Source organism: Sitophilus oryzae, unplaced genomic scaffold, assembly GCF_002938485.1.
Source record: "Sitophilus oryzae breed Bouriz unplaced genomic scaffold, Soryzae_2.0 scaffold_1801_pilon_pilon, whole genome shotgun sequence".
NCBI classification, from domain to species: domain Eukaryota; kingdom Metazoa; phylum Arthropoda; class Insecta; order Coleoptera; family Curculionidae; genus Sitophilus; species Sitophilus oryzae.
In genome coordinates this window covers 3,202,537-3,220,181 of record NW_022146504.1, presented here as the reverse complement: position 1 = coordinate 3,220,181, position 17,645 = coordinate 3,202,537, and the positions used below count along the sequence as shown (strand labels likewise).

The following is a 17,645-nucleotide window of genomic DNA, read 5'->3' as shown; positions in this document are numbered from 1 at the left end:
GTTGGTTACTAAATACGTCGCAAAGTGTATCTCCAATGCAATTTTAAACCAGATATTGAAGAGATACGATTTAGGAGCCAATACGGTATAGGGGAATTTCCCCTTCATAATAATTGGTCTTTGAATTAAAAATCTCTCAAATTCACTAAACAAAATAATGGATGGAGAGACATTACTATATATGGTACAATAAATTTTATGTTTACTGTCCTGTCCCCATTACAGTTCACCGGTTTAACGTAACTGTTATTTTTTCCTGGATCCAATGGACGTGTATTGTCCGCAAACTTGGCAGAGCTCCAGTGGAAATAGCGTTTTCATTCCTTATTTCTATTGGGAATCCGAAAATTGTTTGCGACATGGTCGAATTATTGCCCATTTGGCTAACAAATAAACAATTTCGATATTCGGCAAAAAAATATAGTATAAGTGAAGGTTAATGAATAAAAACGATATGTAGCTGATATATCTATAGAATTTATAGTGTCTTTAGCACTCCTTGGGTATCTATAAAGGTAGCAACTGAACGGCGTTTTTCTTTCTTGTCTTATTATTTTTCCTGCACAACTTTTCTGGAAAATTGTGACATTTTTGGATAAGCTTAGGGGGAAATCTATTCCTTGTTTCAGCTTTACTATTCCAGCTCCTACGTCTTCTGACGTTCTTGAGCCATCTATATACTAAATTGCCTCGTCTTGAATGGCTACACCATTTATCCAGCCTTTCCTCTCTGGTATAAAGACGTATAGTGCTGAAATTCGGTAGCTAATCGAGGAGCTAAAGGCAGACAAGGCAGTGGAAATACTCTGGCTTATGTATTGCTGATCTAATTAACCTGTGCATAACAGATCTGGGTTTACCTTGTATAAAAATATGTAGTCGTAGTCGTGGTAGATTCAACGCTATACAGTCACTATGTGTCCAGTTTTAATTGTTGTGAAAAACTGTGTTTAGCCATATTGGGAGAACTTAGATGATACAATATCTGCATAATATACATATTCTTTGATAAATTCATATTCTCACTCAATATGGCTTATGTATTATAAATATAGTTATAGAAAAGAAATTTATATATGGTAAGATACATTATAAAAATAAACACGTGGGTGTAGAATCCAATGCGATTAAAATAATAATTCATATATAGTATTAAATAAATATAGATAATTAGACAAAACCTGTCCAGATAGAACAATTTATAACGAATTGAAAGTGGAATTGATTTTGTAAAATGTTTTTCGAATGCGTGGGTTATGCTACTACTCGAATAGATTTCAGTCACAGTTGGAAAACAGTAAAACCAAAACGAACAATATTTTTTTAAAAATATCCATCTGTGGAACTAATCAATATTATAATTAACTGTTTCGATTTTTTTAAATGAATTTATTTATTATTCACATTGTTAAATTAATGTGTATACGACAAGAAGTACAATAAACAGTTTTTATTTTAATGTATTTACTTGCCCTTATTTAAAACTTGAAAAGCGGTTTTTATACCATACCACTTCCGGTGACACCGGAAGTCGCCATTAACTTCCTTATTTTAAATGGAACACCCTGTATATTATTTTATTTTTGGATTTCTAAGGGAATTTAATGATGAGTTTTATAAGATTTCCCTATACCTATTTTGAACTGTTTCTCAGATATCTTGATTTATTTGAAAATTTTTACAGATTTACCCCTATTTTTAACAGTGGGTATTTTACTCATTTTGAATTGGTGATAAACGCTTCTGCGGTAAACTGGAGCAGAGGACTAATACTTTCGAAGTCCATATTGACAACTAATTTATCGCATACAGGGTGTCCAAAATTTGATAACTGATTAGATTATTTTCAAACTCAAAAAGTTCATTTTTTTAAATGAGACACCCTGTATATTTTCGATAGTTGGATGCAGAATTCAACTCTGCATTGATTTGCTGTAACTTTCCCTATACCCCTTTTCAACGGTTTTCTTGTTAATCCTTATTTTTTATTTTAATTAAATTTTTGGCAGAATCGACAATATCGTTTGTGTTTTTTTAAATAAAATAATTATGTTAAAGTAACAAAATTGAATGTAATTAGAACATACGAACAAAACAGGAACAAAACAAAAGTGAAATCTTATAAAATATAACATAACATAACAAAACAATCGTATAACAGTAACGGTGAGGCATTAATTATTAACACTAAACGTTAGTGTATCCCTACCATCATAAAAGAAGTAAAAACAATAATTACAAAAATTATTGTTCGGGTTATACGCCCCCAGAGGTAAAAATCGAGGGGCGCTAAATCGGGTGACCGTGGCGGCCAGTTCCAGGGTCCTTGTGGACCAGTCCAGCGATCTTGAAACATTAATGTCAACTGCTTGTGCATATTGTCAATTCTGCCAAAAATTGAATTAAAATAAAAAATACGGATTAACAAGAAAACCGTTGAAAATGGGTTTAGGGAAAGTTATAGCAAATCGATGCAGAATTGAATTCTGCATCCAACTATCGAAAAATATACAGAGTATATACAGGTCTCATTTGAAAAAATGAACTTTTTTGAGTTTGAAAATAATCTAATCAGTTATCAAATTTTGGAGACCCTGTATGCAATAAATTAGTTGTCAATATGGACTTCGAAAGTATTAGTCCTCTGCTTCCGTTTACCGCAGGAGTTTTTATCACCGATTCAAAATGAGTAAAAGACGCACTGTTAAAAATAGGGGTAAATCTGTAAACATTTTCAAATAAATCAAGATATATGAGAAACAGTTGAAAATAGGTATAGGGAAACCTAATGAAACTCAAATCTAAAAAAAATAAAAAAAATAAATAAAAAATATCTATAAATTCTAAACTAATAAATATCTAAACTAATAAATAAATAAATTAATTCTTAATAAAGCCAATGTGATCGCCAACCTCCACGAAAGAGACGGCACGTAAAGAAGAAGAATAATAAACTCTAAATTTTCTTACAAATCCAAAAATAAAATAATATATACGGTGTTATATATAAGTTAGTAGTAGTAGTAGTAGTTAGTAGTAAAGTAGTTTTTTTTGAAGAGAGATGTTGATCCCACCACAATGAAATTCAAACATCCCACTATTCTCTTGTCAGTAGTAAAGTAGTTTTTTTTGAAGAGAGATGTTGATCCCACCACAATGAAATTCAAACATCCCACTATTCTCGTCCTCTCCAATGCCCTGTTTAGTTACGATTGACCCTAAATATTTAAAGTTGTCGACCTGTGTGATTTGAGTATCATCCGCTATCAAAACTTCAAAGGCCGATTCACCATTTACTACTAGATATTCTGTTTTTTAAGACTTACTTGAAGGCCCCACTTCTCATATTATACATAGAGTCTTTTCATCATGTATTCCAAGTCAAAAGCATCCTGCGCAAGCACCACCTGGTCGTCAGCAAAAGTTTATGTAAACAATTTTTGGGCGCCTATATAGGAATGCCCATAGGTTCACATTGTGCGACTTCTACATGAAGCATATCGGAAAGAGCGTTTTCAAGTTTTTACATTTGTACCAGATCTGTTAAAATTTTGCTGATATTTACTTTTTTCAAAAGACACACATTTTTAAAATAAATCTTTCGTAATGATATAAATTGTACGATAAAAACGGAAGGAAACGGAAGGTATAGTGAGAAATCAACCTTTAATGAGACACTTTCCATTCTTGAAGTATTCTAGCAAAATAAAAACACTAAATCACCACAATACACCAAAACACTTTTACTTTTACACTGGACGCGCGTCCAGTGTAAAAGTAAAAGTGTTTTGGTGTATTGTGGTGATTTAGTGTTTTTATTTTGCTGTTTAACACCAAAGGTTCCAACCCTCAACTGTAATGAAGTATTCTATTTATTTCTAGGCATTTATTCATAAAGGCTAGAACATAATCTAACCCCCGCATTTTAGTAGCTCGGCTGGGATATTACCTGGACCTGGAGATCTTTTATTTTTCATTTAATTTTGTTAATACAATAACTAACACTATTTTTTTCATTTTAATTGCAATGAATGAAAAAGCAATTTTGAATGCATTGAGTGGGATATTTTCTGAAGCATACGCTCCAAAAAGGACATTAAAGAAATGTTCCGGTCCGTGTTATAGATAGGACTGAAATTAAAAGGCCTTTAGTCAATCTGTTCTCTGATGCCGGTGAAACCCACGATTTCCGCCTCTCGGGCTCACCTCTGCACCGTGTATGTGTGTCGTGGCGAAACCGACTTGAAGTCTATTGCGCAAGAATATTTAAATAGACGATTTAATTGTTTATGCTAATTTTACGATTCGATATTATCCCATTCCGATTCGATTAATTCATAGATGTAATTATGGAAGGAGTAAATAATAATAAAAATACAAATTTTATTAAAGTACTTCTTTCTATTTACAGAAACAATAATTTTACTTATCTAGAAAAAATATTGATTGTATTGTCTGCTTTTCGTTTTATTTCTCGTCTTCCCTGTTCAGTCAAAACCGAGGGGTGTCTCACTATTGGAATTACATGTACATTTTCTTGGCAGTCGCTGGCAGTCATTGGCAGTCTTATGGCAGTCGCCTATAATAATTACATGGCAGTCATAAGCAGTCTTCTTCGTAGTCATTGGCAGTCGCTTGACAGTGAAAGATTATTTTGGCAGTACGTGTACATTTTTTACCCGAGTGAGACACCCCTCGGTCAAAACGTATCAATTCCTTGAAAAGACAAAATATGTGGGACCAAACCAAACCCCTATAACTTTTTAATTTTTTCAGATAAAAATAGGTACGTAAATTAGGGATTGATTGACGTATTCGGTCACTTCCTGTTTTACCGGAAATTACTACAACTTTTGATTTCAATCTCACCATGGCTGTGTTAAAAACATTAATTTTTAATCAAGGTGCCTTGGAAAAATAGATTTGATCGTCTAATGTTTTAGTGTCTTGTCCCTGCCGGTTAAAAGATGCTCATATCGTCATTTTAATCATATCTCAATTTTTTCAAATGGGACGAGGGTGGTTCATTAGCATATTAGGAAAAAGCATTTTTTACGGAAAATTTGGCACCACACACTTGGTATTTCGAGTCAATTGTCATTATGAACCGCATGTTACAATTTCAAATAAACGATATGCGAAAATGTCAAAAGTTGACATATGATATATCATTCTGTTCAGAGTGTCTGAACATTATCGAATAAGGTAAGAAAATATCGACGGTGCCATTTAAAAATCAAAAGTTCTAATTTCCGGTGAAACAGGAAATGACCAAAAACAATTAAATACGTCAATCAATCCTAATTTACTTCGTATTCTAACATACCAAAGCTCTTTTTTTTTATCTGAAAAAATAAAGGGTTAAAATTATAAAGTTATAGGGGTGGGCCACTTTTCAGACGCACCCATTATATACTACACCATCAGGAATAAGCGACTTCTAAAAATCTGTTATTTTTGAATATTTTCACACAATAATGTAATTTTACAAAATTCTTTAGGGATATTTAAGGATTATTGCCAAACGATGGAATTTGGCTTGTGATTATTTTTGATTTGGCTTATATGTTATTATTCTTATAGTCAATATTCAATTATAATAAGAATTCAACGGCTGAAACAACATCTGAGATGCCTTGAGAAAGATTTGCATAAAAAATCGAAATATCGGCAAATAAATTATTTAAAAGCACCTAGAAATAATTTAATTTTTAATAAAAAAAAAACTATTCCCAAGAAAATCACAATTGAAATATTGAATAAAGGTTTAAGAAAAAAAAAGATATCTATACTATACGGCGTCCAGTTGGCTTGGAAATGAACATCGATGACATTTCCCATATAATTTTATCGCTGACGCCGTTTTTTTTCGATCATACTGTATATTAGTATATGTATATGTATATCATTTTTTATTTCTTTTGTTTAATGTAATTGTAGTTATGGTGGAAATGTTCATTTGTATAAACACGCACAAGCCAAATTCCATCGTTTGGCAATAATCCTTAAATATCCCTAAAGAATTTTGTAAAATTACATTATTTTGTGAAAATATTCAAAAATAACATTTGCGTTTTTTGCGAGACACGCCGAACGCTAAACGCTTTTGGTGGGGCCACTCCTATACAATCCTGTTATTTTGATTTAGACGCAAAAGAAGCTTCACGCTAAAAACGCAAAAAACGCTTTCTGTGTGGCCGTGCACTAGGAGTGTGGAGCGTGTGGAGACTGTGGACAGATTCACCAGGGACGTGCACATGGGTTATCACTGGAATATTTTTCTAAAGGAAACATGTGCGCCACTGACTTTTTTCTCTTGTTAGCAAAATTGTGTAGGCCGTTTAATGGCGATTAAAAGTTGCATCTTGATATTTTGTCGATTTTGATCTCCTTGTTGAGATAAACGCAATTTTATTAACTACAATTAACCGAATTATAATTAATTAATAAATTATTTTTTGCATCTAATTTATTATTATATTTTATTAAAATTTATAACACTGATATTCAGTGCTACTACCTCCAGCAAATTTGTTACGGTTATATATTTTAAAGGGGAGTTAATTTTCTTATATTTATTTTAATTGATATATCTTGACAAAATGGTGAATGTGGTGATTTATTATTTTATTTATAACCTTGAAGATAGCACGTTAATAAAATATAACAATACATTTCTTAATACATATTAATTATTTATTTATTTTCTATTTACAAGTAAAGTAAATGTGCGTAACTTTAAATCATAATTTAACTTCATATTGTTGTATTTTTAGCCAAATGTAATATTTTGTAAATAATATCTTTGACTCGATCTTGAGGTATTATTCTTCAGGTTATGGAAGGGTAAATGCATCGTGTAAAGACTTCTTATTTATCTAAAATAACGTTAATTAAAGTAATATTAATAATAACCACTTTATATACTTACTTTTGGTATTTGTTTACTTCTGTTCAAGTGGAAATATTCATTGCATTTTGTTAGTTGTTTGGTTGCTACAAAGGGAAACCATATTATATTAATTATATTATACGAAACGATGTACATACCTTTTTAATAACAATAATACCTTCAATAATTATTATTAATAAATAATCTGATTGTGATTTTTGTTTAGATTAATTAATTTGTGGTTTGTGGTTAGGGCAGAAACGTCAAATCATCAACGGGTCTAACGGTGTTGCCAGCTTCTTGAAGTTTTCTTAAATCATATTTCACCTCATTCATATTTAGTCTCTAAATAATTAATTTTAGCATTTAACTTATTTTAATACTTTTAATTATTAATGATCTTAAACTCTTATCAATTGTATCTAGTTGTAATTGCATTTAACTTATTATTATTGTTTGATTTATTATTAAGTTTCTTTTATTATCGGATTACTCCTGGCAACATTGGTACTTAACTGGTTGCGGATGTACCAAAGGGATGTACCTAGGGATTTTATAGCTAAATTTATATCAGGAGGGGGTATCGAGATTAAAATTCCAAGCGCCCACCTGTCTGGTGATTTCCTTTTCTTTTCTTTTCGGCACGCTGGCAGTGAAGTCACGTTTTGAGTGAAAAATCCTTTCATTTGATTTTGGGAAATGTTAATAATTCTCTACGTTTAATTGATATTATTTATATCATACAGCTACGGCTGGATTGAGACGAAACTAATAGCGTTGCATCTTTTGTATTATTTCTAAGGAAATCGCCCACAGTTTGGGTAAGTTAATTTTGGTTTATTAATTATCACGTGGGACAAATTTTTATTGGGTTAATTTTAAATTAGGCACCTTGGTTTGGTTTTTTCTTTTTACGCACCAACTTGATTCCACGAGGGTTTTCACGACTGGCTAGCGAGGTTCCTGTTCAAACCAATTGATCAGCTAAGGGGAAGCCACGTGGTTGGGCCTTCTGGTTGTGCGGCAGATCCTGGCGTAGGGGATTTTTTTGGGACCCTTACGAATAAAAGCTAAGTACCAAACTCTTTATTAGCTCCCTCTCGTTCCTGCGTACTTAATAAATATTGTACCTATTTTTTTTTGTTGCTTCTGATTAGTTTAGTTAAAGACCATTTAGTTAGTAATTATAAGTATCATTTATATCGTGGGTACCCCATTTTTCATTTATATTAAATTTTAGTAAAGTAGGTAATTTTTTAGTCTAGGTTACACCAGTGCCTTCTAATAAAAGATCAGCCTACGGGCGGACTTTTGTTTACTTCATCAGCTGTACATACTTAGATATTGGGTTAGATTCCGTTTCATATTTTGTCGGTTGATTTTTGGTTTTAACGTGGTTTTAACTCTTTGATTTTTGGTATTATTTATTATTGTAGTGCAAAAACTAATTATTTTGGTGTTGAAGTGACATAAACTACTACCAGATATATGGTCACTCTCGGTTTCGCATAAAAAATAGAAATTTTAAAAATTACACGTTGTGCAAGTGATTTAACCTAAAAGTGCCCATACATTTTTTACTTATCGTGATTTTTGTGTGTGTTTTTTATGACTCTAACAATTCATCAATAAAGCTTAAGTGGAGTGTGTTATTGGTGCTATGCCTCATCTTTGTTGTGTTCCTGGTGGAAAGGATAGTTATTATACTAGGCAGCCTAAAGTGTCCGGAAGAGCAAGAAAAGTGGGTACGAGTTATAAATCAAGAGAATTTTATTGAAAATATCTTTAATAAATTTAAAAATAATATTCTCCCATGATGGTATTAATGAAAACTGGACAATTATGTTTATTTTATTCATATTGTGGAATCTCCACTCCAAGTGTTGCTGGTTCAGCTTCGATAGATTCAAACACGTAGGTAGGTATTATGATCTAGGGAAAAATAAAGAATATGTGTATTAGAGATCATGAAAAAGATTATTATTTTGAGTTCAAATTTTAAAAAGATTTTTGTAAAGACAAGACTGATACAGTTTAAAAGAAGAATGTGTTTTTGTTTGATAATATATAATGTATGTTAAGCATAACATATATTTGTTCAGTAATTTTTAATGAATAGTATTGATTATTTATAATACCAAATTAATATCAAATATTTAAGTGATGGCTGAATACAATATGAATAAAATAACAATAAAATTGGTATATTTGCATAATACAAAATTAAGTTTTAAGAATAAAGGTGTTACTAAAAATACTAAGAAATTCATATTTCTTTGTTTTAATTGGTCTAATGTTATTTACATTTTACGTAAGAATTATACCGTATCATCGAAAAAATCGGCGTCTATTTGGCTTGAAATAAACATCGATGACATTCCCTAAATAACTGTACACATAAAATAATTAACTAGAATTTTACAATCTTGGAAAATTTGATATTCTTGAACCTTGATTCTAAATATTCTAAATTTTTTGATTTTCTTGGAATTTAGGTTCGGGAAAAACGCTGATTGATTTTTCATTATTTTTATTTGGTTTAAAAAAAAAACGGTTCGGCTAACATTATAGCCTCCATCAGTGTTGTGTCATATGAAAAAAATAGTGTCGAATATAATCCAAAAAATTGCATATAAAATATTCACACCACGCACATAATGTTTACTGCGTACTCCATAGTCAATGTAGATAATTTTAGTGTTAAGAATAATAATTTTAAAAAATATGTGGTCATCTTTTGATAAGTTTATATTAGTTTATTAATTGCAGTAAACATTATGAGGTGTGAATTATATTGTATATGTAATTTTTTGGATTATATTCGACACTATTTTTCTCATATGACACAACACTGTGAAGGCTATAGTTAGCCGAAACGTTTTTTTAAACCAAATAAAAATAATGAAACCCCAAATGAAAACTTAATCAGCGTTTTTTCCGAACCTAAAAATCCCAAGAAAATCAAAAATTTTAGAATAATTTAACATATAAAATGCCAGCGATCTTCATTTCATAGCCATCGCTGACGCTTTTTTTAGATAATATTGTATTATTTGTAAATATAATTTTTCGAACATTGATACTTGCAAAATATACATATAAATTTTGTGAATGCAAATAATAATACATCACTATTAGTAGATATTAAATGTTTTTTGTTAAATTAGATCGATTTTCAAACCCCAAAATTTAAAATATATTTACATTTTACCCATTATCTTATGTACCTATACATTATTTGTACATTGTAAAACATTTGCTGCATTTGTATGGTTCATAGTTTATTTGTCAAAGTATTTATTACTATAAATAGGTATATATGTTGTAGTTATTAACTGTACATTATGTATATTTCATTTAAACTATATCATTTTTAAAATACAAACCAAAAATCTGAGGAATAATTATGTTTTCCATGTATTCTACAACATATTTATTAATCCGTTATATCTAACTAGCGTGACGTCATAAATCTCGCCCGTAGGCTGATCTTTTAATAGAAGGCACTGGTTACACTAACTGGTCATCTAACGGGTAACCAGTATTATCAATTGTTGCAAATATTTAATTTATAATACAGTCATTTTAATTTCTCTATATTATTGTAATAATTATTTAAACCATTTTAAATTGTATTGTTTCAAATGATGAGCTACCCTACTCTGAATAAACGTCTGTCTTGTTAATCTGTGTTTTATTGTGTAATTACATTGAACTAAAATTTGGTGTTTTATATAGGTACAATTTTGAACCCACCTCCCAAACGGGAAGGTAGCAAATTTTAAAAAAATAATGGTATTTAAGGTAATTACAAAATACTTTCTTATATTTTTTAAATTTAACATCCTGTAACTTAAAAATCCCATATTTAATAGGAACTTTTTATCATATTTTTTGATGAGAGGACTAACTTTGAACAGAGGTATACAGGGTCCGGCAATAGTGCGTCGGGCATTTGTACCTCCTAAAATAAAAAAAACTTGGGAATTTTGTTAAAGTGCAAACCTAAAGCAAAGATTACAGTTGCCTAAAGCTAAAGGTGGCTAAAGTATGTACTAGGTACTACAATCCCATTAAAATCACAATTAAAATATAAGTATACATAATGTTTTAAAAACTAGTGAAAGAAAAGTATATTGTAAAGCGAGATAGTGTTATTGATTTAATCATATTAAAACTAATGTGGTAAAGAGCAGCTGCTAGTAATTAAGCTCTTCTTAAAAGCATTACCTATTAACTGGAAGAATAATAAAGCTCAATTTAAATTAGCTTTAGTACGTAGAATTGTTTTGAATTAACTGCCTGAAATTTATAACATGTAAACTGTATCTTTTTCGGCTGTTTTATTGATTTCAGTAATAATATTCTAAGATGGTTGCTATTGATTTTCTAAAATTGTCTCAATAGACTTTTAAACTCATGCAAATGGCTAAAACCAATAAAACCAGCTATTCGCACACTGTATTTTTATAACATCAAACAATGTAGCGGTAAGATTTCATTAATAAATATTGAACAAAGACAGAAAGGTTTTTAAACAAATATTGTTATCGTTGTTTATTAATTTATCTTCCCAACCAAAAGAATTTCCCTATACTGTATTATTTATACCTAAATTTTTTTATTCTAGATTTTTGAAACTTGTTTTAATAAAAATAAAAAAGTTAAGAAGCAATGACTAAAGAATCCAAGGACAAATAACACCCGAGAACAAATTGTGGCGATGTCACCAAACAGTGCCGTGGCACATATTTTTCTTAACCTAGCTGTTTGAAGAGATATTTATATTTTTTGATAAATGTTTTGACTACGCCTATGGTGTATACGGTGGTATCATACTAATTAATTACGAAAAAAACGTATTAAAATGTTAACAAAAGGTACAAAACTAGTATCGACACAGTATAGCACACATCAAGTACATATAATATCAGAAAAATAATTATCGAATTCAATAAGAAAACGCTAAAATGTTGGAGCGAACTGTTTATTTACCTATGAAACGAAACTCCTGGCTCTTTCTTATCGCTGCTGCTTTTACACTTGAAAGCTGAACAACTAATCACCACTGTAATAAAGTTTATAGAAAGTTCACTACACACAAACTATTAAAAATCGCTAAAATTGTCACTGGTGACCAGATCATGACTCATTCGTTGCCATCAAAAGAATGGCGTCTAAGGTCACATATTCTGCTGCAGCCCGTATATGGGCGTTACATGTCCTTATATTCTTTAGTCATTGGGTAGAAGAGTAGTAGTGGTCACCCTACCTTTCTAGTATAAGATTATCTTCATATTGCATTAAAATTAACGCAACCTAGAGAAGAAAAGCTTGCCAAAGATATATTGTATTGAGTGTATGAACCCCCAATTGTTTAAAACTCTAACAGACATTATTTTTGTTCCAGAATGTGGTGGCTGGCATTATCCCTAGTGTGGTGGTGCGGTGCGTCAGCTATTCCCTCCCCTGGACATACTCCCCCCGGCCCCAACGAGGAATGGCGCTGCCCCGAGATATCTCGACAGCCCGTCGTGGAATGCAGTTGCGATATGCCGCATACCTTGAGGTGCACCGGAGATAAGACAGCGATGACAATTATTGGTGAGTTTGAGTATTGATCAGGTATTAATGCGATATGCACAGTCTGTTGCATCGCCGACCTGGACATAGGAAATCCCATGTAAATTTTAAAAATGATCAATAAGTTTTCTCCATTTTATTTTACATAAAAATTTATTTAAAACTTCAAAGAACTCCTTAAAATAAAGCAAATTGTTCATTTTGATGTACCGGGTACATTGGTCACCTTTAAAAGCATGTTACTCTTTTATTTTAAATGGAACACCCAGTATATTATTCCGATATTCAATGGAGAATTCATGTCTCTGTAAAATACTATTAAGGTTGTCTACCCCTCAGACAAATATTTTCCTAGATATTTTCATTTACATGATTCGATCTGAGTAGATCCTTATTATTTGATAAAATCTAGGTGGCTAGTGATATGTCTGACGTTACTTCAACATAGCTGTCTAATTAGTCCAAGTTTAACAACTAGTTATCATTTTGTGTCAGTTAAAACAAAAAAATTTCGCAGAAATTTTCCGAAAATGCAAACTTATCCTACATGAGAGAGAATTGATATGATTCTATTAGTTTGTGAATGCAGTGTGCATTCACCAACTAATAAAATACTTAAATGTTCCTGATTTGATCTAGGCTGTTTTTTTTTTTATGGGGATATGTTAAAGACAGTGTTTACAAAACTCGACCAACTCTTGTCGACAACATCAGATAAATTATTGTAGCTGCTTTTCAAGGTAGAACTCCACATATGCCTTTTAAAATGAAAGGGTCCCTTTGAAAAGACAATCATTTTATGCAGTCAACAGCAGGGGCGGATTGTCCTATGAGGCAGATGAGGCAGTGCCTCACCAATACATTTGAAAAATTACACTTATTAATCGATACATCTTTAATCACAATTTTATATTTTTTTCCCTATTTGCATTAATAATAATTGTATTTTTTAACCGTCATTCTACAATAAATTACGTCGATGGTATTCCTTTAAACGCGCTTCCTATCCCATATTATGCGACAAACTCGACGATGTATATCCATCTCATTTGTTCTTTAAGAGGTATATGTGCAGAGGTTTGCCTCTCGCCTTTCCTTGTCTAGCGTATTGTGGTATATCGCACTGACGGAGCGACAGCGTTCACTGGAATCTTAACTCTGTGGAATGAAAAGAAAAAACATAGGCAAAACCTTTAGTTGAAGAGAGATAAAATATATGGAGTAGTGGCGTGGAAAAAGACCATATTGAGGCGGGCCTCAAATGTAAATTTGAACCTTAAAAGCCGTTCGTTAAAAATATGTATCACTTCCCGATCAGTTCCCGATCAGCCCGAGAGATTTTAGGCGACAGGCTGAAAATGCAGAATTGCATTATTTGGGAATTTGGCTTAGTTTGAATCAGAGTTTTAATTAATTCTGCAGGTTATTACACCGTTTTGTCTACGTTTTTAATGTGAATTGCATGTTTAATTACTCTTTTACTGATTATTGTACATATAAAGTAAATACCTAAAAAGTGGGCAGTGACTTATTGTTGATTGATATGATGATTTAGAGGGACCATGCATCATCAGAGGACTTCCCCAGGTAAAGTTTTTCGAATCATTTCTAGATAAATTGTGTATAGTCAAAAAGTAAAGCGACCTGTTACAGATTTCATTTTGTTTTATTTTTATAGGATGGGTAGAAAAACAAAATTTTACCATACAGAGTAAAATATAAGAGAAAATATCTTGAGGTCGCTTTGATAAAAATTTACTGTTGCAATAGCCCTATGTAATAGGTACCGTATGATCGAGAAAAAACGGCGTCAGCTTAGCGTCAGCTTAGCAGTTGGCTATGAAATGAAGATCGCTGTCATTTTATATGTAAATTTATATGGAAAATGTCATCGATCGTCATTTCCCAGCCAACTGGACGCCGTTTTTTTTTTCGATCATACGGTATAATACTGCGAATTATATTACATAAGGCTATTTCCGCAACTGCTAAAAATTTTGAAATATTTTAAATACAAAAATGTGCGCTTTTTAAGTCTGTAGGTATCTAAAATACTAAAAATAATATACAGTGTGTATTGCATTTAAAAAAAAAACTGAGATATAGTATTATAATATTGCAATGTTGGCCGCGCCATAAAAAAAATCCCTGTGAATGTGAATTTTTCTCGGATTTCTTCTTTTATCCGATAGCGAGGTACGTAGCTATATTATACGTACTTAAGCAATAATATATCAATAAGTTAAATTCACTCCAGGTTTTTACCACTTTTTAAAAGATGAAATTTTTCAAATATGAATTATCATGGAAATCCCGCATAGGTATATAGTGCTTCAAATAAATCAATAGTGTGATGTATGCTGAATTTTATGCTGAACCCAATTCTGTACAGAAAAATGGTAATGCGATTGCAATTTTAAAGAAAATATTTTTTTAGGATATGTACTTTTTTTATATAGAACTTCCTCGTACTATGGCCACCCTATATACATACTAATAAAAATTCTCTTCTAATGTGCCTCACCATCTTCCAGTGCTACGAGCCGCCCCTGGTCAACAGGAAAGGAAGCATTTTGAGCATTTGATTTCATTTAGCTAATTTTTGTCACAATAGGTTTATATCTAGTTTTAATTCTGTAATAATTAAAATATGTTTTGAACGTGTATCTTTTTATTTCCGTTGAGTATTTTACTCTACAATCTTTAATTTTTGTTAAATTAACAAAAGGTATATCACACATCCGCCTTGATTTTTTCAAATAATAAAGATCTACTGATGGAGAATCACAAAAATTAAAATATCTAGGAAAATCTTTGTCTGAGGGGTAGGCAACCTTAATAATATTTTGAAGATATATAAATTCCCCATTGAATACCGGAAAAATATACTGGGTGTTCCATTTAAAATAAAGGAGTAACTTGCTTTTAAAACTTGCTTGGTTTAACATACAATGGTTAATATAATTAAATAGCAGGCTATACAAGGTCAACGAAAATTTAGGTAGCTGTTATCGAAATTTAAAATTTACTCTTCATTTTCACAAAATGTGAAATATGTCAAAATCCTTAGATTTTAGGTATATGCTTCTTTAATAAAACCGACCTTTATTTTTTTCCTAGAATCCTAGAAATTAATTAATATATAGGATGTTCCATTAGAAAAAACACAACTTTGATGTGTAACTTTTTTGGGGCACCCTGTATAATTCTATATATTTTTAAAAAATGCTTTCAATTAACCTACATATGCTGCCAAAATTTCATTTCGATATAAACTCCTTGGAGCTTCCGCGGTGTATGAGAGGCGCCACCCTGTATGTATGGATGTAAGAATCTTTGTTACCCTTTCACGCAAAAACTACTGAATGGATTTTAATGAAACTTACAGTTTAATTAGAATTTCATATTTCATATTACATAGGCTATAAATTATGGGTACTTCGGTAGTTCGTAGTTTAGTACGTCGCCGTCGCGTCGGTAGTTAACGTACCTTAGCCACAGCAACGCGTATAGGCGGGTCTGCTAGTTACTGCTAGTTTGTATTTAATATTTCTACATTTCTAGACTCCAATATAACAACTCGTACAGTTTATTACATAAATACAAAAATTGAGATTGTTTTAAGGCCACAAATAATTTCCTTTGTTCATCTATACGAATTAGGAACAGATTAGGGTTAGAGCTAAGGTTTGTGTTTGATTACTTAGCTTTCCGGATTTAACAAAGTGCCCATTGCCTTTCCGCAAAGGAAATTCTATTTGCAGTGACCTAATTTAGGTCGACCTACATAGCGGACTACAATACGTCTTGGGAAAGTTCCAAAAGTAATTTCTATTGATTGGGAAGCAGACATAATTTATAACAGATTTGTATATAAACTTGCAAACTTTTTTGTTATTAGTTTTTGCTTCATGTTGATGTGGTTTTTGCTTCAACCGTTAAAATGGTTTAAAGAAAAAACAATTTTAATAATTTTTTAAATGTTCTTTTTTTGATTGATTGATTTAATTCAACAAATGAAACATAATTTGTAAAATTCAATTCAGCATGTGTTTAGATTAGTAGTGGGAAGTATCGAATGAATACTATCGAAACATTCGATAGTTAGTAAGAAAACATTCGTTGAAAACTACTCGAATAAAAATTATCGAATAGATCCGTCATCTGCCTTGAAATATTGTATTCTAGTAATTCGGCAGCAAAAACCATTCACTTATAAAATTCATTCATTTATGAAATTCATTTATTCGTCAGGATCGATTATAATAAAATATTAACTGAATTTTAGTTGTCGCCCGGCGACGTAGGTTTCTTTCCGAGAAGCCCGACAGCGGTCGGTGGCAATGCTATGAAAGAAACCGGCATCTTTGATTTTTTGGGGAGTCAGATATAGATAAGGACACATTATTTTTTTTTTATTGAGGTGCTAGTATTTACACAGAAAATACATTATGAAGGGCGCTGTTGCCATATTTTGGTATTAGTTGATATCAGCAAAGAATATTATTGTTTGGCTTTAGTTAGTTAGGGATAGTATGTCTATATATTCTGCATTTTTTCTATTAATATTCTGTTGTTACACTGCAATAATACTTATTATTTTGGATGTAGGATAATGATTTTTAATGTTTTTAAGCAAAAACTGGTTTAATAAATAATAATAACAGTAATAATTTGTTATACCTATTAACAACAAAATTTAAAATCATTTAATATAAATATTTTTTTTAAGTAGTAGCAAAATATAAACAACAAATTAGATGTCAAAATTATTTATATTAGATCCTATTTAAAAATAATATAGTCTCTAAATTTTTTGTGTGGCAACGTTGGTTTATTAAATAATAATAATTACACAACTAATTTGTTATATTAACAACAAATTTTAAAATCATGAAATATAAACATTTATTAATTTTCTAAGCATGCAGTGTAATGGAAGGAAAATATAAATAAAAAATTAGAAATCAAAATTATTTATATTAGGTGCTTTATATTACTATTTAAAAATTATATTTACTTTTACTGGCATTTACTTTAAAAAATAAATGAAATATTTCTTCGCAAAAACTACATGTAAGAGAATTAGCATAAACAAAATACAAACATCGTTAACTTTTTTTTTAAATTGGCACGTGTAAAACTTTCATTTTAATTTTCTCACCCCATA

General features: G+C 30.9%; 1 protein-coding gene across 1 annotated transcript in view; it reads left to right on the top strand.

The window, feature by feature from the left end:
* LOC115882934 (leucine-rich repeats and immunoglobulin-like domains protein 1) overlaps nucleotides 1–17,645 on the top strand; it is a 59,625-nt gene that overhangs the window by 27,741 nt on the left and 14,239 nt on the right. Inside the window, exon 2 of the mRNA XM_030901201.1 lies at nucleotides 12,303–12,496. Within this exon, the coding sequence (XP_030757061.1) occupies nucleotides 12,304–12,496 (193 nt within the window). The 5' untranslated portion in view covers nucleotide 12,303. The remainder of the gene's footprint in view (nucleotides 1–12,302; nucleotides 12,497–17,645) is intronic.